This window comes from Odocoileus virginianus, chromosome 23, assembly GCF_023699985.2.
Source record: "Odocoileus virginianus isolate 20LAN1187 ecotype Illinois chromosome 23, Ovbor_1.2, whole genome shotgun sequence".
Lineage (NCBI taxonomy): Eukaryota > Metazoa > Chordata > Mammalia > Artiodactyla > Cervidae > Odocoileus > Odocoileus virginianus.
This window is the reverse complement of record NC_069696.1, coordinates 13,560,212-13,582,408: the sequence shown is the minus strand read 5'-3', so window position 1 is coordinate 13,582,408 and position 22,197 is coordinate 13,560,212. Positions and strand designations below refer to the sequence as shown.

Genomic DNA, 22,197 nt, shown 5'->3' with positions numbered 1-22,197 from the left:
AGATTCCAATGTGAAAACTTGTCAAATGAAATAACTCATGCTATTCCACAAAGAAGATGGTAACACTGCAGAAGTTAATTCCTGGAATGTGTTTTTGAAACCTAGAGCTGAGTATGAAACCTAATTCTGCCCCAGCCAGCAGGCTGCCTCAGGCTGCGCTGATGACTTCATTTTCTTCTCTGTAAACACGGGGTGAGCCCCCGAGCCCCCAGAGATCTCGGGGGGAGGGACCGTGCGGGCTGTGGCTACACTGCTGGCCCCACACCCCCACAGTCACCCCTTACCTGCCTGACACCACAGACCCCATACCCCCACAGTCACCCCTTACCTGACACCGCAGACCCCACACCCCCAGTCACCCCTTACCTGACACCACAGACCCCACAGCCCCACAGTCACCCCTTACCTGACACCGCAGACCCCACACCCCCACAGTCACCCCTTACCTGCCTGACACCACAGACCCCACAACCCCACAGTCACCCCTTACCTGACACTGCAGACCCCACACCCCCACAGTCACCCCTTACCTCCCCGACAGCGCAGACCCCACACTCCCACAGTCACCCCGTACCCGCCTGACACCGCAGACTCCACACCCCCACGCTCATCCCTTACCTGACACCGCAGACCCCACACCCCAAGTCACCCCTTACCTGACACTGCAGACCCCACACCCCCCACGCTCACCCCTTACACGACACCGCAGACCCCACACTTCCACAGTCACCCCTTACCCGACACCACAGACCCCACACCCCCAGTCACCCCTTACCTGACACTGCAGACCCCACACCCCCCACGTTCACCCCTTACCTGACACTGCAGACCCCACACCCCCCACACTCACCCCTTACCTGACACTGCAGACCCCACACTCCCACAGTCACCCCTTACCTGACACCGCAGACCCCACACCCCCACAGTCACCCCTTACCCGACACCACAGACCCCACACTCCCACAGTCACCCCTTACCTGACACCACAGACCCCACACCCCCAGTCACCCCTTACCTGACACTGCAGACCCCACACCCCCACAGTCACCCCTTACCCGACACCACAGACCCCACACTCCCACAGTCACCCCTTACCCGACACCGCAGACCCCACACCCCCAGTCACCCCTTACCTGACACCGCAGACCCCACACCCCCACAGTCACCCCTTACCTGACACTGCAGACCCCACACCCCCAGTCACCCCTTACCTGACACCGCAGACCCCACCCCCCCACAGTCACCCCTTAACTGACACTGCAGACCCCACACCCCCCCAGTCACCCCTTACCTGACACCGCAGACCCCACACCCCCAGTCACCCCTTACCTGACACTGCAGACCCCACACCCCCCACGCTCATCCCTTACCTGCCTGACACCGCAGACCCCACACCCCCAGTCACCCCTTACCTGACACCGCAGACCCCACAGCCCCACAGTCACCCCTTACCTGACACTGCAGACCCCACACCCCCACAGTCACCCCTTACCTGACACTGCAGACCCCACACCCCCACAGTCACCCCTTACCTGACACTGCAGACCCCACACCCCCAGTCACCCCTTACCTGACACCGCAGACCCCACACACCCACAGTCACCCCTTACCCGACACTGCAGACCCCACACCCCCCACGCTCACCCCTTACCTGCCTAACACCGCAGACCCCACACCCCCAGTCACCCCTTACCTGACACCGCAGACCCCACACCCCCACAGTCACCCCTTACCTGACACCACAGACCCCACAGCCCCACAGTCACCCCTTACCTCCCCGACAGCGCAGACCCCACACTCCCACAGTCACCCCGTACCCGCCTGACACCGCAGACTCCACACCCCCACGCTCAACCCTTACCTGACACCGCAGACCCCACACCCCAAGTCACCCCTTACCTGACACTGCAGACCCCACACCCCCACAGTCACCCCTTACCTCCCCGACAGCGCAGACCCCACACTCCCACAGTCACCCCTTACCTCCTCGACAGCGCAGACCCCACACTCCCACAGTCATCCCGTATCTGCCTGACACCGCAGACCCCACACCCCCACAGTCACCCCTTACCCGACACCGCAGACCTCACACCCCCACAGTCACCCCTTACCTGACACCACAGACCCCACACCCCCCATGCTCACCCCTTACCTGACACCGCAGACCCCACACCCCCACAGTCACCCCTTACCCGACACCACAGACCCCAACCTCCCCATGCTCACCCCTTCCCTGACACCGCAGACCCCACACCCACAGTCACCCCTTACCTGACACTGCAGACCCCACACCCCCCCTGCTCACCCCTTACCTGACACCGCAGACCCCACACCCCCACAGTCACCCCTTACCTGACACCACAGACCCCACACCCCCACGCTCACCCCCTTACCTGCCTGACACCACAGACCCCACACCCCCACAGTCACCCCTTACCTCCCTGACACTGCCGGCTCCAGGGAACACTCTGACCACTGGATTCAGGATCTCAGCCCACATCCCACCCTGCTCTGGGGCCGCCCCACCTGTTCTGACCCTGGCACCTGCCGCCTTCCAGCACCCGGGCCTCCTCACGCGTCACGCGAAGGCTGCTGTCCATCCCCTCGCCAGAACGGACGCTCCAGGCGACAAGGGCTCCCCGGGGCACCCACGCCCTAAGAACGCGGCCTAAGCCGTCACAGGTTAAACAGCCGTGTTGTCTGATGTCTCAGCCCCTCCAGCACAAAGAGAGCGAAAGTGACAAAGAGCGCCAGGCACATGGACGGGAGACACGGGCAAGAGCTAACCTCGCAGACTTTAGAATCGGAACCTGGCAATTCCAGAGAGCACCCACCCTGCAGACGCTGAGCCCACATGTCGGGGACCTGGGGGGGATTGTCGGAACTGGCCGGGAGGAGATCCAGCCCTGAACACGAGGCTGGACCAGCCCCTGGGCTGGAAATGCCCCCTGAGGGCGTCCTGAGAAGGGCGGGGTCCCCCAGCGGCCCACAGAAGCTCCCGCCTGGCCACGCCGTCTGGAGGGAGCTGCACTCAGCCAGGAGGACGAGAGGAAGCGCAGCTGCCTCTGCTGACCAGGAGCCCCGCGGCTACTGGACCTCCGAGCCCCCGAGGGCTGGGACCCTCCCCTCCCCTCCCCAGGGAGAGGGCTCCAGGCCTCCTTCCGAAGCCCGCCCGCTCTCCCCCGGCCCCCACCTCCAGGACAGGCCGCGTGGCTCTCACTGCCGGACTTCACCAGCCGCAGGTCACCGCCAGGGGGCCTCGGGGGGCTCCGCCAAGGGCTCCACCGAGGGCTCCGGGGCCCCGGGTGGCTGGGGGCACGCCTGCCGCTGGCTGTGGTTGCGCAGGACGCGGTGGGCCGTCTCCATGACGACCGCGGTGTTGAGGCTCTCAGCCGCCATGGCCAGGAGCTCGTCATCGTCTTCGCCGGCGTCCCAGGCGTCACTGGTGTTGCTCTCAAACTCCTGGAAGGTGCTGACTCGCTTGGCCTTGACCGGCGTGGTGGGCGCCTTGGGCGTGGCCTTGAGCAAGCTGCAAAGCAAAAGCGGTCTGTACTCGCACCCTGGAGGCTGAGAGTGGTCACCCCGGGACGGTTCAGACCAGCCCCCAGGGGGACAGGTTCACAAGAGAGCTGAGAGTGAAGTGGAAGAGCAAATGCGGCCCGAGGCATCCAGGGTGAGACGGAGCTCCGGGACTGCAGGGGTCAGGAAGGAGAAGAGGCTTTTCGGGACAGTCACGCTGCCTCTGCCCCGCAGAGCAACGTCTGAGGACATGCAGCAACGCCCCGCGCCCGCAAACCTCTCGCCCCAACACCTTCGCAGACCTCCAGAGGCAGCAGCCGGGGCTGCGGGCAGGGGAGACTGTTCGCAGGACACGGGCCCTCGGCAGGCGGGTCTGGATACGGGACAATTTGAAGGATCCCGCACAGCATGTCAGCACGCAACACGTGCTCCAAGTGTCGGGAGCTTGTCCTCACACGCCCGGTCCTCCAGGGCCACCCCTGCCCCGCACCCACCTCTGGAGAAGGCACCCAGACAGAGGCCCAGCAAGCCGCAGGCAGCGGGAGGGAACACAGGGTGTCACTCAACCTGCATCAGCTACAGGAAGTGAAAAAAATTTCTCTCAGGGGCTTTCTGCTCTTCTGAAGGTGCCCTTTCTCAGGTGGTTCAGTCAGTAAAGAATCTGCCTGCAGTGCGGGACACCCAGGTTCAATTCCTGGGTCAGGAAGGTGCCCTGGAGGAGGAAACGGCCACCCCCTCCACTATTCCTGCCTGGAGAAGTCCATGGACAGAGGAGCCTGGCGGGCTACAGTCCATGGGGTCATAAAGACTCACACACGCCTGAGCGACTGGCACACTACTTTCAGCACCGAAGGTTTCACTTGGGTGACGACGTCCAGTTTCTCTCTCTGCTGCTGCTGCCCCCAGTATGCTCCAAGAAGCCAGGGCCAGAGCCAAGCTCACGGGTGCACCAGGCCCCACCCCAGCCCCCGGGAGCCCTGCAAAGGCTGCCCTCCTCTGCACGGAGCCCCCTCAGAGGCTGGGCCGTGAAAGGCCAGCAGCGCCTCCCGTAAAGCAATTACTTGATTCGTGCTGGCTGAGTGAAGGGCACTCTCCTCCCTGCTGGGAATTCCAGGGAGCTGGGGGGTCACCACACCCCCCAGGCCCAGCCTGAGAAGAGCCTCACGCAGCCCGAGAGGTCACTTACGTGCCGTGGACCAGGGGGTCGAAGGGCGGGTGCTGAGCGCCGTACACGTGCTGGATGCTGTTCAGAAAGGAAGGGGATAAATTAGCTTCTCCCGGTGTTCACAGGGCCCCAGGGATGCAGGGAGCAGGCCAGCTCCTCAAACCGGCGCCAGAGGGAGCAACCCCGGCCACCACAGAGTCCCCAGGGCCCGTCGGGAAGGCGGAATGACGCCGGACAAGGCCACCCCCACACACACGCAGGGCATGCAACCTCCCGGCAAACGGGCCTCAGTGAGGCACCCACGGCCCCAAGGGCGTCACCACAGGGCCTGGGGCATCGGCCAGCCTCTGCTCCTGGCCTAAAAGACTGACCCAGACACAGCCCTCGGGAAGCTCTCATCCGGCACCACTCTGCCCAGAGACGGAATACAGAATTACAAACACAATTTTGTTAAAAGACTACGTGGTTTCATTATGAAGTCTGTGCTCATCAGAGCAGATCTGGAAAAAAAGACGGGGACAGAAGAACTCGCGTGGCGTGCTGGCCAGCTGAGAGACCCAACGCACACCCTTTCCTCCCCCAGCGCCCGGCCAGGGGCGGCCAGGGGACCCGAGAGGGCCAGCCGCAGAGGCGGAGGAGAGAGGCTTGGCAGGTACGACCCTGACCCTCAGCTTCCTCCTGTTCTGTTCAGAACACACACCTGAGGCCAAGAGGGGCCCGGCCACCCTGCCCCATGAGAAACAAACATGAGAAATGAAGCCCCTCATGACGGACGCGGGGCTTAGAATGAAGGTGGAAGACAGCGGGACTCCGGCGGCTTGGGGCTGTTGGCTCTCAACCCTGGACCACTCCCTAGACTTCCATGGCATGAAATAAGCAAGCCCCTGTTTGCTGAAGCCACGGGCAGGCAGAGTCCTGACCGCTGTGGTCCAGTGGAGCAGACCGCCTCTGTGAGCCGAGGCGGAGCCTCGCAGGCGCCTGTGCCCTCAGCGGCTCCGTCCTGCCCGGCGCTGCGCGAGCCCCTGGACCGGAGCCCGCCAGGCTCCTCTGTCCGTGGGGTTTTCCAAGCACGAGTGCTGGAGTGGGCTGCCATCTCCTCCTCCGTGCAGGGTGCGTGTACGTAAAGATAAACACAGACACGGAGGAGCTTAGTACACAGATGAAGTCTTCTAAGCGTTTAAAACAAAATGAAGTCCTATCTTGTTTATTCAGTAATATGTCAGTATCACAACTATTTCCCTGCATTACTGTTCATCACTCTAAATACATGTACTTTATATCATGTGATACACATGGAAGATACATGCAGCATATTTATACTTTAAAACCTCACACTGTGGGCACAAGGGGTTTCCCCAGACATTTCTCTGCAATGCCCATAAATCTGCAATTATTTCCAAGCTTCCTAAGTTTTTAAAAATCATAATAACATGTCTCCCTGGACAACCTCACCTCTAATTTCACACCGCCCCACCATTATGGTTACAGGGTAATTTGTTTCACCAATGTTGATTGTGAACTCTTTGTTTAAAACTGTGTGTGATTATAAAAACAGCAATAAACTTCGCTGGGGACAACACTTTCCCGCAAATATAACTTCGTGAAGATAAAGTCCTAGAGAAGGCAGGACACAAAGGATACACGTGTATCAATGGCGTAAACGGCTGACCCCAACCAACGTGGAGGGTGGGGTGCAGACCTCCGCACGGCGGAGTCTGAGTGATATCCAGTCGGTGCTCCGGACCCGCAGTCCCTCCCGATCTGCGGTTCTGCGTGCCCGCTTCAGGCCACCTGGGTGGTGTTGGGCTGCAGTATCTACTACTGAAAAACACCCGTCTGTAAGTGGACCCACGCGGCTCAAACCCACGTTATCAAGGGCCCACTGCAGAGCTCACTGCTGTTCGACTGGGGGGCGGGGGGTGTATATAGATGCTGATCGTGTACCTTGCCGATTATTAGGGAGGCTGAGCCATCTTGAAACATCCTTTGTCCATCTGTGTTTTTATAAACCGCCTGTTTGAACTCTGTCCATTTCTAAGAGGTGCCCACCCTTATCTCACTGATTTGTAAAAGCTTCTTTGTAAACAGGACTACTCTGTCACTGAGGCAGTGAGGTGGGCAGAATGAGGGCCCCAAACGCGTCACCTCCCACCCCAGCACGCGTGAACGTGTCACCGCACACTGTAACGGGGAAAGCCTTCTGTGTACCATCAGAAGTTAATCACCAAAGGGATGTCACCTATAAGCTTTAATTACACATAATGGCCCATCTCTGGGAACCGTGCCTCCCAGGGAATGAGCGTTAGGCTAAAATACCTTTGTTTCACTCACAGGAACCATCTCACCAGGCCCACCTGTGAATGACTGCGGGAGGCAGAAACTCACGCATCCCCTCCGGAGGCTGATGGGAACCAGGAAGTGTGCGACCTACGCCCTCCCCTTTAAGTATAAAAAGGGGCCTGAATTCTAACTCAGGCAAGGCTGGGAGTGGTGTGTACACTCACGTTCTTCTTGGTTTGCTTGACTTCCGAACAAAGTCGTCTCTCCTTCCCCAACCGCTCGCTGGGGCCTGTAGTGCAGCGCACAGGACGAGCTCGGACTAACAAACCTGGGGGGACGCATCGAGGAGCCTGGCTTGCTCGTGCCCAGCCAGTCTGGCTGGGGAGCTTTCGGGTGAGGAGGGCCCTGGAAGCTGCCTGGACCACTGGTCCCGAGGATCCGCACCCCCCAATGCTCCCTGAAACAGCACCGGCCGCCCCAGCACTCGGCAGCTGGAGCAAGGAGCCAAAACTGGGGAGCCACGCGGACTCCATACACCAGGGTGAGTAGCTCCGGTGTGTACAACCGGGAACTATTTCTTCTCCGTTTGGAGCTTGTTTTTCTAGAGTAAGCCAATTTGGTTTGTAGCTGTATTTGAGTGGGGCACCCTGCTGGAGAGAGAAAAGAGGTGCTGGACTTGTACCCCATTTGTGAGCCGGCGGGTTGGTGTCTGGGATGCCACCATTTGGGTGTGCCGTTTGTGGTTTGACTGTCTTGAAAAAGAGGGAGTGTGACAACTATCCCTGGAGAAAGTCCTCTGGGGTGCATTTTGGACCAGGATCTGAGCACAGCTCTGAACCCACGGGTGAGAGGAAGGGGGCCGTGGCACCTGTCAGGATCCCCACTGGGGTCTGGGCAGGGTTACCTCGGGGCTCTGTGCACTGCGGACTGCCACTCTCGCCGCATTAATTACATCACTGACGTCTCCCGTGTTGCTGGGATATGTAAAACTCCAAGACCAAAAGAGGGTTTATTCAGGCTTCTGCTTGTTCTTTGGTTTTTTTGGTTTCCTCTTGTTCGGTACTGTTTGTCCACTTACAGCCAAATCAGTTTTGTGATACTTAACTTTTACTGATCAAGTGTGGAGAAAAGGAAGAAAACCTGTCTGTTTTTGTCCAAGAGTGAGACATTCTGAGAAGACAGAGGGTTGGTTCCTAAGGGAGGTTTTGGTTCCACTGAAAGCTAGAAATAGAAGTGTCTTTTCCATAAATACTAGTAACAGGGTTTAACTTGTAGACATGTGACCCTAGTTTGTCCCATCTGCTAGAAGCTCAATTTGAATCCACTCTTTTATAACGGATGGGTTTCACACTGCTGTACCCGATTCATAGTTAAAATTTTTGAGGTTATAGCATTTGCATGTTTGTACATGTGTTAGAGGTATGGTACCAACCAGGTTAATTTGTAAAAGAACTATTTAGTTGGCTTAAAGGAAATTTAATTGCTTACATGAATACTCAAATATAAAAAACTGGCCAGAATGAGTTTCAGGTTCACATGATCTAGGAAATACTCAGTACTGAATTAGTATCTGGTGTGAAAGTTTTGCTTAAGCTTGCTGGTTTGATACAGATGTCTTTAGAGTCATCAACACCAAGTATAATACTTTTACTATACCTAGGTTTATTAGACAATAATACCTCATTCCTGTTACAAAGACTGTCATCAAGAAAAATAACAATGTGACAAAGCTGTTAAGTCAACAAAGGTAAATGAAGCCAAGGGCTTTGGAGTAAACCCTATGGGAATGATGTTTTGGGAATGGCGAACTAGATGATCCAGACTTTCACAACTTAGAAGGAAGACTGAACTTAAAATCTTAAAGGTAAAGTGGCACAAAACCTGAATTTTTGGTTCTCTAAGAGGACAATGTTTTCTTAAAATATTGAACTGCTTTTGATAACTGTTTCTCTAAGTGAGCTCTATGTGCCATTGATCTCTTATCACGGGTTAAAATTTTTTTATATTTTTTTACAAACTTCCCAAAGATCAAGTTCCAAGTAGGGTTCATCTGACCTCTAGTTAACTTTTGCCAGAGGGTCCCTGGAACACCTCAAATTATTTGTTTTCTCTCCATCTCAGAGGAATATTAAACTACTTGGGCTTACTGGGTGTGTTTGAATTGCAGGGGAGGCACTGTCAGATGAGTGGTGATGAAACATCCTTAGAATGTATCACATGGGTAAACGTTATTTAAATACACATTCTAGAAATTATATGGAACTCCTAAAATCCTGGCAAATCATATCAGTCATAATCTTAGTAATTATCTTGGTTGTCTGTCACAGGAGTAATCAAGTTTCTGTTCACTGTTATCTGTGGTTTTACAGTGGCTTCTGATTGAGTCGATGTTGTTCTATGAAAAAGCAGGGAAGAATAATGACCGTTAAGTGCAAGCCATTTGTGCTATTACATCAGGGAAAATAGAAGGAAGGGAATGAGTGAGGGCCTGGTGCTTCAAACCGTAACTCCTCTGGCTGACCAGATGTCCCAGCCGCTCTGGCTGTTATGCCAATATACCTGCCCTTCCCATCCCTTCCGTTTCTACCAAGCCCCAGTTCCTGACACAGGGGCCCAGGACTCCTTGCGCCCCATAAGAACCAGTTAGAAAATCCTGTGTTAGTTTCTAGGGAATAAGGACTTGGTGGAGTATCGCCATCTAAGAACCAACAGGGCATCTAATTTGAGCCAGGAGTCACTTCCGAGTCAGGGCGATTCCCTTACATCATTACCTCGTAGGGGCTTAAATGCAAACCACCAGCGGGCTGGCTTTCTCAGACTTCGTTAAATGGGAAGATCACAACCCTCCTTATGATGAGGGTCCGCTACACTTGAAGGCCCCTTGGCAGCAACCAGAGCTGAACCAAACTGGGGGCCAGTTAGGGAAGAGGCCCTTACTAGACCCCTACTTATCAGTGCGTCTTGGCAGGGCCTTGGAAAGGGAAACCAAAGCAAGAGAGTTTGAACAATATTCAGAACTTCAGCCAAACAAATGAAGACCTCTCTGAACTTTTGCAAAGAATTTACTGGGCCTACAGACATCATACTAAAGCAGATCCCAAGGCCCTGAAAACACTAGCATGGTCAATTTGACCTTCTGGGGCAAAGTGCCTCAGATATCAGGAGGAAGTTGCAAAAATCAGCTGGTACATTTGGAATGAACCCTTCTCAATTGGTAGATGTTGCTTTTATAAAGTATTCAACAGGGAACAACGAGAGAGAAATGCTAAACAAAAAGCCGCTTTTTGGCAGTGACACTGGGTTTTTGGAAGGCATAACTCTAAGGAGAAGTAAGTCCTGTTGGAACAGTGCACCCACTGTGAGGAGGAGGAACACTGGAGAACAGACTGGCCTCTGCTAAAACAGAAGAACAATTAAAGATGAGAGCCTCTCTCAGGCGTGATGTGGGGAGTGAGCTGATTACCTTCTGACAGATTTCCCCCTGGAGTTTTCACCAGAACAGCTTGACATCAGGGTCCCACCAGAACACGCTTTAAGCCTACAGATGGAGCTCATGAAAATCCCAGAAAAGCAGACAGAGCTCTTTCCCCCAGGGTCTTAAACATAACCCAAAGACCACTGGCAGACCTCCCCAGACGGGGACTCAACACAGAGGAACCTGCCCACCGAGGACTGAAAAACAGACTTGACTCACGTGCCTCACACTGTAACATCTCAGATAACCTGCTGGTATTTGTGGGCACCTGCAGGATGGGTGGAAGTATATCCCACCTGGATGCAGTCTGCAGTGGTTAAAGCCTTCCTTGGGGAAATCATCCCGATTCGAATCAAGGCACTAAAACAACTCACATCCTGGAGACCACAGTCAACAGGAAAAGCCAAGAAAATGAATCATACCTTGAAGAGGAGCGTCGCTAAAATGTCGAGACATTTTAACTTGGGCTAAGGCCTTACCAACTGCCCTGTTACAGGTCAGGGGCTCCCAGAAGCAGGCTTAAATGAAGCCCTTTTAGGAGCCATTCCAACCGTCGGCACAGACAGGAGAATCCAAGTGCTAGAAGGCTTAGTGGTTGCAAATCATATTAAAAGGCTGGGCTCTACACCATTCATGAGGCTGCCTGCAACAGGTCTGCCCATCCATGAAGCAGATTCCACTGTAGTTGGAGTAGCGGCGGCCAACCTGTGTAACTGTGTCCAAACAAACAGCACAGGAATTTAGGGTATCCATCGGAACTGGAAGCAAAACCTCAAAAGTTCAATTACAAACTAGACAAAGTGCCAAGAGGTTTCCCTGGTTCAAACAGCTGTAGATTAAAGGGACTGCCTAAAGACGCTAAGGTGTATCCGCCGCCTCCGCTCAGCGGAACGCCTTACCTCCCTGACCCGCAGGAGCGTGGGAGGGACGCTGAGAGTGGCGCCTGTAACAGAAGAGACTTCGTTCTCTCACAAGTGAATCGCGAAAGGGCGGTCGCCGATAAGCTTAAACCACGCATAACGGCTGTCTCTGGGAACCCTGCCTCCCCGGAACGAGCATTCAGCTTTACTAGCTCACAGGAACGCTGGTGACCAGGCCCACTTGCGAATGGCAGCAGGAGGAGGAAATTCACACACCCCCTGATGAGGCTGATGGGAACCAGGAAGTGTCTGACTTCTGCTCCCTCCTCTTTTAGTATAAAAGGAGCCCGGATTCTAGCTCAGGCACAATGGTTCTTTGGAGCAGGAACCCACCATCTTCTCGTTTTGCTGGCTTTCCAATTCAGGTCACTGCTCCTTGTCCCAGCAACCCGTCTGGATTACTGGCCTGTCGAGCAGCAAGCAGTGTGAGCTTCGACTCGGGAACATGGCAGAGGGGGCCCTGCAGACGCGACTAGGGGCACATGCCTGGGAGCGCAGCCTGCATCATCCAGGTGGGTTCAATCTCATCAAAGTCCTCAAGAGGAAAGCCTCCCCGCCTGTGGTCAGGGGGCCGTGACCGAGGAGGAACGCTCGGCGTGAGGCTGCGTGGCAGGCTGGGAATGTGCACAAAGGGGGCTGCAGTCGAGGAGTGCGGGCAGCCTTGAGAAGCTGGAGAGGTGAGGAGAGACCTTCTGCCCTAAAGACTCCAGAAAGCCCTGCCAACACCGTGGTGTTAGCCCAGGGAGGCCTTATGCAGACCTGACCTCCAGAACTGTAAGGTAATAAATGTGTGTTGTTATAAGCCAGGAGGCTTGTGGTAATTTGCTTCTGCAGCAATAGGAAACTAACATAGGAGCAAATCTATTTTCCTGGCATGTGGGAGCCTTAAAGGTTAAGTCATCACATTTAAGGGCTTCCCTGGCGGCTCAGTGGTAAAGAATCTGCCTGTCCATGCAGGAGAATGGATCTGATCCCTGGTCCGGGAGGATCTCCTGGAGACAGAAATGGCAACCCACTACAGTATTTTTGTCCAGGAAAATCCCACGGACAGAGAAGCCTGGTGGGGTGCAGTCCATGGGGTCACAAAGAGTCAGACATGACTGTGGGACTTAACAATAAAAACAACATCACACTTTTCTCCTTATGGAGGGCTCTGCTCTGAAGACAATACTTGGAAAAGCCCACCCCACTGCCCCGGTCCATTCAGGCTGCTGTAACAAACAGCACGCACTGAGCAGCTTATAAACAAGATCTGATGGCTATGCAGGCTGGGAAGCCCAGGATGGAGGCGCCTGCAGATCTGGAGCCTGGGGAGAGCTCCCTTCTCGGTCTGCAGACAGACGTCTTCTCCCGGCACCCTCTCCCGGCAGAAAGGGACAGAGCCCTGTGTGTGTCACACACCTACCAGGGCTGGCGGGGGTCCCAGCTGATGGTCTGCCCCAACTGCTAGATGCCTGAGGGGCTCAGGCCCCCACCTTCAAGACTTCCCAGTGACACCCCAAGCCTTCTTTTTTTTTTTTTGCCAGAAACAGTCTCAGCCTGCCTAGGTCAAGCACCACCCACCTGTCATGGTCCTGTTCCGAAATTTCCAAGGATGTCTCTGTGACCCGCAGAGAAGCTTCCAGTTTTCAGAATCCAAAGATCTGGGTTTAAGACCCAACACTTACAAGGTGGTAAGAGTGCTAACCAAGTACTTGCTCAGAGCTTTCCTTCCTCATCCAGGAAACGGGAATAAGAATGTATACACAAGGAGACAGCCTTGTTAATGGCACACTGAACACTGCAAAGTGACTGACAGACAGTATTTACCAATATTAGCAATCAATGTTTACATGAACACCTGCATTCTTCCATGGTGCCCCTCTGCGTTCACAGAGCTCATCGCCAGCAGCCCACATCCTGCAGGTCCGGTTCCCCAAGTCCGAGCACTGCCACCTACCACAGGCCCCGTCCCCTCCAGGACAGCAGGAAACCCACGAACTCTTCACCAGCAAACACCTGTGATCACTGAGCAGAAAACGCTCCAACAAAGTTCAAGCTCAGACCAAAAGGAACCTCATCTTATCTTATTAAAATTACATTTCTATTTGGTCTTTCATCATGAAAGAGAAAAACAGGCTTCAACGAAACCCCTTCTTAAAGAATAAGTGGCAACTAACACACCTACCTCATTTCAGATAATGAAATCTTTCTTTAATAGATATATTAACCCATAAACTTTTTAATAGATTATACTGCTTTAAAACACTGAAGCAGTTCACTGAACCCTAATGATTCCTTATAAAATGCAGATCAACGTGACCCAATTCCACTGCCAGCTACACACTGGAGAAATCACTGCACAAGTACATAAGGGAGACAGGTTCGGCAACGTCTGTAAAGCCACAGAGAGAAAAAAATGTTAAGAAAAATCGAGATGCCCGTTATCAACTGAATAATAAACTTAAAAAACTGAAATACATGCATATAATAGAATGCCAGCCACAGCAAACGTGAAGGAACGAATCAAGATGGGGAAATTCATTAATGTGACAGTGAAGAGTTTAATACACACAAGATGTTAGTCACTAAGTCGTGTCCAACTTTTTTGTGACCCCATGGACTGCAGCCCGCCAGGCTCCTCTGTTCATGGAGTTCTCCAGGCACGCAGACACTGGAGTGGGCAATCGTTCCCTTCTCCGGGGGACCTTCCCGACCCAGTGATCGAACGGGGTCTGCTCACTGCAGGTGGGTCCTTTACTCTCAGAGCCCCCAGGGAAGCCCCTGGTGAGAACAGACCCCACCTACGGTAACTAAGAGTCTGCATGTAGCAACAAAGATCCCTCACGCGGCACCGAAGATCCTGCAGGCCACAACGAAGATCCAGGGCAGGCAAATAAAAAAATTTTTTAAGTGAAACTTGAGAAGGACTAATTTGTTACCAGCAGGCAACCGTGGGGACCAGGAGCGGGGTTTTCTGGGTCCCATTTGTCAACATCCTGAGGACCACAAACATCCTGAGCACCCAAGGAGGACTCGAAGAGGGAAGAAATGAATGAGAACTAATGGAGGTGTCAGGTGCCAGGCCTGTGATGTAACCGGGGCTCCCGGCGAGGCGAGAGGGCAGGGCCCAGACGGGGGACAGCCCAGCACAGGGTGGGCCAGGGAAAGGCTGGCAAAGACATATGCCCGCCGTGAGCCCTGAAAAGGACCCCAAAGGGAAGTGCCTCCCACGAGAGCCCCACATGAGGCACAGGCGGTGTGGCTAAAGCGCCCCCACTGGCGAGGGGCAGACAGCAGGAAGAGCTGAGGTTAAAGCAAGAACCCGAAGGGGCGCTCCCGGGCGGGCGGGGCCCTGGAGGAGGACGGGCTGGAGACCTGGGCTGACGCCAAACGTCCAGAAGAAAGAGACAGGCCCCGGGGGCCAAGCCCCCACCCCCCAGGCTCTGTCCTGGCTGCCTTGACAGCTTGCGTCAGGAAAGCTTTTTAAAAAACTCAGTCAGGGACTTTCCTGGTGGCTCGGTGGTTGGGAATCCAGCTGCCAATGCAGGGGATACCAGCTCGATCCCTGGTCTGGGAAGACCCCGCGTGCCACAGCTACCGACGCCCGCGCGTTCCTGAGCCTGTGCTCTGCGACAAGAGGACCCTCGCCCCACGACAGACGCCCAGCGCAGCCTCCGGAAATGACAGACAGACTGAAGACTGCGGGCCTGCCCACGCGCGCCGCGGAACAGCGCCGTCTCAGCCGCTGAGAGCCACCGAGGCCGCCCCTCTCGAGTCTCTCAACACGTCCCGCTGAGCACCTGCTCCAGGCCGGCCTGCTGGCACTGCCAAGGTGCCAGGGGAGATGCTTGGGGCTGCGGACAGCATCGGGATGCAGGTACGCGCGGACGCAGGAGGAGAAGGGAGGAGACGCACCTCAGCGGGCAGGGCTGAAGGCAAGAGGGGGACAGCGACGGCGCCAGCCTCGCGGCCTGACAAGTCAAGTGCCTCCTGCGCGCCCCAGCAGACTTCTCTCTAGCCTGAACCTGCACCCCCTACACCAAGGGCCCGGCCTTGAAACAGAACTGACGGGACAACAGCAGAACAGCCTCCTATTTTCATTAATTAAAGGTTAAAGAGCAGAGGGTGAAGACAGCCGTGAATGAAATGACAAAGAGTGAGAGGAAATAAAAGGAAAAGGAATAAATTCAAGACGCGGTGGCCTGAGCATCATAAAATAAATGAAAAATTATACGGCCATGTTTACGATTAGCTGCCTCCTGTATTCCGGATTCATGGAGTGAACAGGCAAACCGTGTAGTGACTCGGTCTGCGGCTCATCAACCCCCCCTCTGCGAACACAGGCATCACTCCGTGTCTCCTCTGGGCTCAACAGCAGTTTTCTGAAACATGAACTAAATTAGTGACTGATTTACCATCAGCCTCATTCCAACCACAGCAATGCTCCCCAGATTTAGAAAACATGCTCAGAAGGGGTAAGTTTTCCAAGGAAACTAACTTTAGAGGGCTTCAGAGGAAAACACGCAGAGCACCGTTATTATGACAGCACAAAATTCACCACCCCTCCGCCGAGTCGCATGCAGATCCACGTGGCCCCACGGGACCCAGACCGGAGGGGTCGGGGCTGTGCCACCATCAGCACCCACGCCTGCCACACAGCAGTGACGCCCGCCCAGTCCCGCAGGCTCTCAGCCGCCTCCTGTCCCCGCCGGGCCACCAGCTCCCTGCACAAGGGCTGGATTTGTCTCCTGTCACACTCCTCAGGGTCCCGGGCACCAACAGAGGTGGGCAGTCACTGAGTCAGCCAGCCAGCCACGTCACGGACGGCTCCAACACATCTTAGAAGTGAGGATTCTGACAATAAACTCGTCCCTCCCTTGATTTTAGCAATAAATGTTTCTTCCCATGAAAAACCAGTGTGTGAAATACAATGCTGTAAACCAGCTATGCTCCAATTAAAGGAAAACAGCAACATGATGGACGCACAGGCAGGGCAGGGCGGGGCGGGGCGCGCAGGGGTGAAGGGGTCGGCAGGAACAGGCCTCCAGGGACAGGACCCGTCAGGCCACTACCGCGCAGCCTGGGCTGGAGTCAGGAGGACTCGACTGCAGGCCTGGAAGCTGTTAAGGGTAAATCTCACACGGTCTCATCACAAGGGAAACAGTCTGTAACTGCATGGTGATGGATGTTAACCAGACTCACTGGGTCATTTTGTAATCTGTACGTATACTGAATCCTTACATTACACCCCTGAAGCTAATGTCATACGTCAATTATGTCTCAATCAAAAAGCAAGAAGGGGCTTCCCTGGTGGCTCAGTGGTAAAGATCTGCCTACCAATGCGGGAGACGTGGGTTCGATCTCTGGTCCAGGAAGATCCCACAGGCCACGGGGCAATTAAGCCCATGCGCCCCGACGACTGAGCCCGTCTCTGAGTCCGTGCTCCCCAACAAGAGACACCTCCGCCACAAGAAGCACACTCACTGTGGTGAGAGCGGCCCCTGCCCGCCACGAGAGGATGTGTGAGCAGCAGTGAAGACCCACTGCAGCCAAAATTTCCAAATCAGAAATTAAAAAAAAAACAGGGGCTTCCCTAGTGGTCCAACAGGTACGATTCAGAGCTCCCAATGCAGGGATCGACCCCTGGTCAGAGAGGAACTACGATCCCCACGTGCCACGCAGCACCGAGAAAGGACGGATGGGTGGGGGCGCGGAGGGGACGCCTTCTGAAATCAACAGGGGAAAGGACCGTCCAGCAGCCTGCATCACCACCTCCCTCCTCCCCGCGCCTCCGCCGCACCCCCTTCCTCCTGACTTTGCTCCAGGCTCGCACTGTGCCCCCTCCTCTCTCCAGTCTCCTGCCAGCCCATCCAACGATCCAACTCCTCCGTGCTCCACAAAGCCCCGCGCTCCACCCTCCCTCTTCCCAGCACATGGGAAAGCACACGCGTCTCCCGGGAACGCGCACATAGCTGCCTCCGGGCTGAGCCACCTCCGGCTCCCAAGCACACTCGCACCACCTCACATTCTCGGGTCACAAAACCAGCCGTGCCCCCACCGCCAGGCCTCACACCCAGGCCTCGGTGTCCCGCCCCCGCTGGACGGCGCCCTCGGCAGCACACGGGTAAATGCATCAGACTCGCCCGTCTGTACAACTTCCCGCCCACCAGCATCCTCGCGGCTCCCCCTGGAACCCGCCGGCGGGGTCTAGTGCCCCCACACCCACCCCTTCCGAGACGGCCTCTCCAAGAAAACCGATCCAGAAAGCACCCTCGCTGCCTCCTGGAAGCCCACCATGTCAAGTGGGTCTCTGGTCCACCAGGACCTCCAAACCTCCCACCCCAGGCCACCATCCCCACCAGGGAGCGCACCGGCCTCCAGGGCAGTCAGGCGGCTCCCCCACGCCTGCGGGTCTGTGTGCTGCCCTCAGGGGGCACTCGGACGCCCTGTGCCAGGGGCCGGCCTGCTCGCCACCCCCTCACGCACACCGCCCAGGGCCTCTTCTGTCCCTCCACTGCCTACACTCTGTCTCCGAGTCTAGCAGAAACGTTCACGGGAAGAAGGCTCGTGGCAAGCCCGCCGCGAGGAGTGTGAGGGAGCAGGGGGAAGGCGGGCGGCCACAGGCACATCTCAGGAGCGCGGAGCGGCCTGACCCCACAGCACAGTCAACCTCAAGGGCGCAGAACACAGCAGGGCCGCCGCCGCCCTCTGCCGGCACCAGTGAGCTGCAGACCTCCGGGGCAGAGGGGCGCCCGGGGACGGGCCCACGGCCATCAGGGCACTAAGGCGGCCAGGAGCCCGGCATCGCCCGGGGCCGCATGGCCAGAAAGGGCCCTGCCCTGGGCCAAGAGGCCTGAGTCCCAAGCCAGCGGGCGCCTGGAGGGTCTGCCCCAGGGCCCCGTGCCTGGCCACGCTAGTGACCACAGGAGCCTCAGCCCTGAGTTCTCGTGACCCCGGCAAGAGGACCCACGACTGTTCTAACTAGATTCACCAAGAGCTCCATGCACCCCTCACCTGCAGCGCTCAGGCTGGAATCCCCCCCAAAGAGGAACCGACATCAGAGAGCGAACAGGAGGAAAGGCAGTCAGCATGGAAGTTCCCTGTGGTGCGGGCCCCGGAATGGAAAAGCCCAGGCTGCCCGCCCCCTCGGGGCCTCCTGGTCCACTGCCTCCCTTCTGTGGGGGGGACGTCGGGGGGCCTAAAAGCTGCCCCCTCACCCCTGGAAAATTGAGGAGGACGTCCACCCCAGAGAGAAGAAGTCAGCAGGCAAGAAACCAGGTCCTGACCCCAGCCTGGGGCCAGGCCCGCCACCAGCTCAGGTGCAGGCCATCACGGATCGCGCAGCGTCCCGCTGCTGTGAGGACCACAGCCTGGCAGAGGCGGCGCTCGTCCATGGCTCCGCCTCGCCCCCGGGGTGTGGAAGCAACATCCGCCTGGGGACGCGGTTCACAGCCACTACCCCTGACTCCTCCCGAGGGAGGACCAGGCGCTCAGTCCCAGGCACTCCTCCAGTCGAGCACTGCCGGTGCAGACAGCCTCTCTGAGGCTGGGACCCCACTACACCCAGAGGGCCCGCGCCAGTCCTCACGTGCCTGTGTTCAACTGAGAAGGGGACAAGCCCGGGGCAGAGAAGACGGAGCAGCCGCAGAGGGCATGGTGGGGGTGCCACTCCCCGGCCCGGGTCTCCGAGCCCTCCCTCTTCTGAGCTGCTCTTAGCCAGGAGTGGAGAAGTGAGATGTGGGGAGATGCGGGCCCAGCGCCTGGCCTGTTCATCTCCACCCACGACCACCACGCACCATCACGATGCTCAGAGGAGAGAAATACTTCCTCCAGCTCTTGTCTTTAAAAAGTTTAAAAAACAAAGAACAAGTCCAAAGTCATCAGGGATTTATTTTTCTTTAAGTCACTTTTATTCTCATCTAAAGATTAACCCAAAAGGGTCCAGATTTCCTACATTAGACAGAAATAGAAGGTGAGGAGGGAGGGAAATTTTCACTTTAAATTTAACTTTTTCAAAATGTTTCCAGACAATATAAAAGGCATTTAATAACATAAAACGTGACACTAGAAAACAAACCGTATACTTAGCAGAAGCCCACCCTCAGGTGTGTCCACAGCGCTCATCAGAGCAAGACCACCTCCATTCACATTGTGGGGGGGGTGCAACCAGAGAAACCCACTCCCCTGAAACACAAAGTTGCTGCCAGAGCACAGACTCCCAGGCTCCCCGTGACAGGAAAACAGGGACAGACAGACAATCCGAACAGCCGCTCAGAAAGCACAGCAAGAAAAACACCCTAGTTTATAAAAATTCAGGCCGGGGGCTGGGGGACCGCAGCTCAGCACCCCCGAGGAGACAGGCAGGGCCTCCCCATGGCTCCTGGACCCCAGAGGACACAGCAGACCCCTCCCAGCTCAGTCCCAGGCCCTGACGACTGAAGACGCTTTGCTGAGGTTACCAGCGAGGGCCCAGCCCGCCCAGCCTTCCCACTCAGCCTCCCCAGCACATCTCCCTGACCCCTGACCGCCCCCACGGGGCTTTCCCGCAGCTCCGGGAACAAATGGCCACAAGCTTGCTGCCTTACAACACACACTCATCATCCCAAAGCTCTGGAGGGCGGGTCCCCCAAGACTAAAGTCATTCTGGAGGCGACCCTCGGAGACCCACCTCCCTCTCACCCGGCGTGTCAGCAGAACTGTTCTCAAACAGATGCAGGACCGAGGTCCCCATCTTCCTGCTGGCCGAGAGCAGAGGAGGCCCCCAGCTCCTAGAGCCCCCACGAGCCCTGCCTCAGGGCCCCCTCCTACATCCTCAAAGCCAGCAACCGCAGATCAGACAGAGCCACGGGCCCCGCCTCCGACGCCTTTAAGAGCTGCTGGGACCACAGTGGGTCCCCCAGGAGCTCCAGGACAGCCTCTCCATCTCAAGGGCAGCTGGTGAGCGACCTAACTCCACCCACGACCCTGACTCCCCTCTGCCACGGGACTGACGCCTCACAAGCTCTGGAGAAGAGGACGTGGGGGGCGGGGGGGGGGGGGGGCAGATCATTCTGCCAACCACACGGCCCTCCTCAGGCCAGAACCCTAGGGGTCACCCCAACCCCAGCACCCCGCCCATCAGTGACCGACCCCTGCGAGGCCCGTCACAGCCTAGGCCCTGAACCCGCTCTCTGGAGGACAATGGGGCCTCACGCTCAGTGATGGGGGCCAGGACCCAAGTCCTCTCCAGGCCCCACTCGTCCCCGCCTCACCTCCGCCGAGTCTCCATACAGGAATGCCCTGACCCTGACCCACACCTCCACGTGCCAGGCTGGCCCCTCTTCCAGCCCCGGGTCCCTGCTTAGGCGAGACTTCCTCCGGGGGACCCTGCAAACCGACTGTGCATCTGGTGTTCGCCGGACCCGAGGCCCATGTCCCTCTGCTCAGCATTCAGCGCGGTCCCTGGCACGTGGAAGATGCTCCCTGCGCTTTCTCAACGAGTTACCTGCTCAACACGCCTCCCTGCAACTGCAGTGGCCTGCGGGGCCAGCAGAGCAGGCTGGCCCGTCCGCTCGGGCCCCCTCGTGGCTCTGAGCGCAGAAGGCTGACGGCCACCAGGGCAGGGACACTGAACCGTCTTCCGGGCCGGCCCCAGCCGAGCACCGCGGAGTTCCACCCACAGTGGGGGCCCTGAGCGCCCCCTCACTTATAGACGTCGCCCTGCACACTGTCAGCAGAGCTGGCCAGGCGACGGGCAGGGGCGCCAGGCCAAAGGGTGGCGTGTGTTCTCACACCCGTGTGCGAGGGCTTCGTCGTGGCATTTAAGGTTACGTGTGGCAAGAACACCAAGGCCAACAGCAGGAGCAGCGGCCCCGTGCCTCCTAACTGGTCCCCGGTCCGCCCACGACAGGGCATGCAGGCCAGGCCATGCCTCGGGCAGAATCCTCCGAAGGCCCCTCGCTCAGGAGAGACCGAGAGCCCCCCCTCATCCTTGCCGCAACCACGAGCCCCGCCTCCAGGCCTTGCGCCCCATGACTGTCCCCCAGAGCCCGGCCCTCGGCAATGGTCACACGGCCCCCACGCTTCCCCCTGAGATACACACGAGCATCGCCCCCAAACCAGGGCCCCTGCACGTGCTCACCCCTCTGCCGGGACCACTCCTTCCCGGCCGTCCCCGAGGCCTGTTCCCACACCTGCTGCAAGCCTTGCTTAGACGTCACCCGCTCTGGGAGGGCTCGCCCGGCCCTCATATCGTCCTGAGACCTCCCGGCCCCCCAACCATCTGTCCCTCTGCCCTTCGTCTGGACTCCAGCCATCGCCCCTGGCAGTTAACGCGCTCCTTAACGCGTCACTCTCCACCTCCCCCATCCCACTGTGAGCACACAGGTTCTGCTCTCTTTTGTTCACGGAGGCATCTCTAGTACCTGGAACCGTGACTCGCACGTAATATGGGTTAAATAAATATTTGCTGAATCAGTAAGTTATCAGGCTCTCAGAACGGGTCCAAGAGGCCCCTCTCCTTCTCACCTAAGAGATCAGGGCTTGGCCCAGCAAATGTCCTCCTGGAGGTCACAGGCACTAAGGTCAAGTGCAGCTCCCAGGTCACACAGGAGGCCACGGACGGCCCAGAGCAACAGCCCAAGGTGAAGGTCACAGAGATGGCTGAAACCCAGACCACCGAGCTCCTAGTCAAACGTCTTCCCATCCTTCATCCAGAAAAGAACCTTCTAAGGAACCACCAGCCAAACACACAACCTAAGGCCCAGAGCCTGCGCAGAAGAGGGGGATCTCCCAGCAAGACCAGCGCAGGCAGCGTGAGACCTTGGCCACATCACTGGTTCTCTCCAGGCTCATGTAGGAAACAGTTCGGATCAACC

General features: G+C 56.9%; 1 protein-coding gene across 1 annotated transcript in view; it reads right to left on the bottom strand.

Moving 5' to 3' along the window:
• The window catches only part of TBC1D22A (TBC1 domain family member 22A), a 261,290-nt gene that overhangs the window by 235,421 nt on the left and 3,672 nt on the right, over nucleotides 1-22,197 (bottom strand). Inside the window, 3 exon segments of the mRNA XM_070453523.1 lie at nucleotides 3,194-3,300; nucleotides 3,302-3,529; nucleotides 4,706-4,762. Of these exon segments, the coding sequence (XP_070309624.1) occupies nucleotides 3,194-3,300; nucleotides 3,302-3,529; nucleotides 4,706-4,762 (392 nt within the window).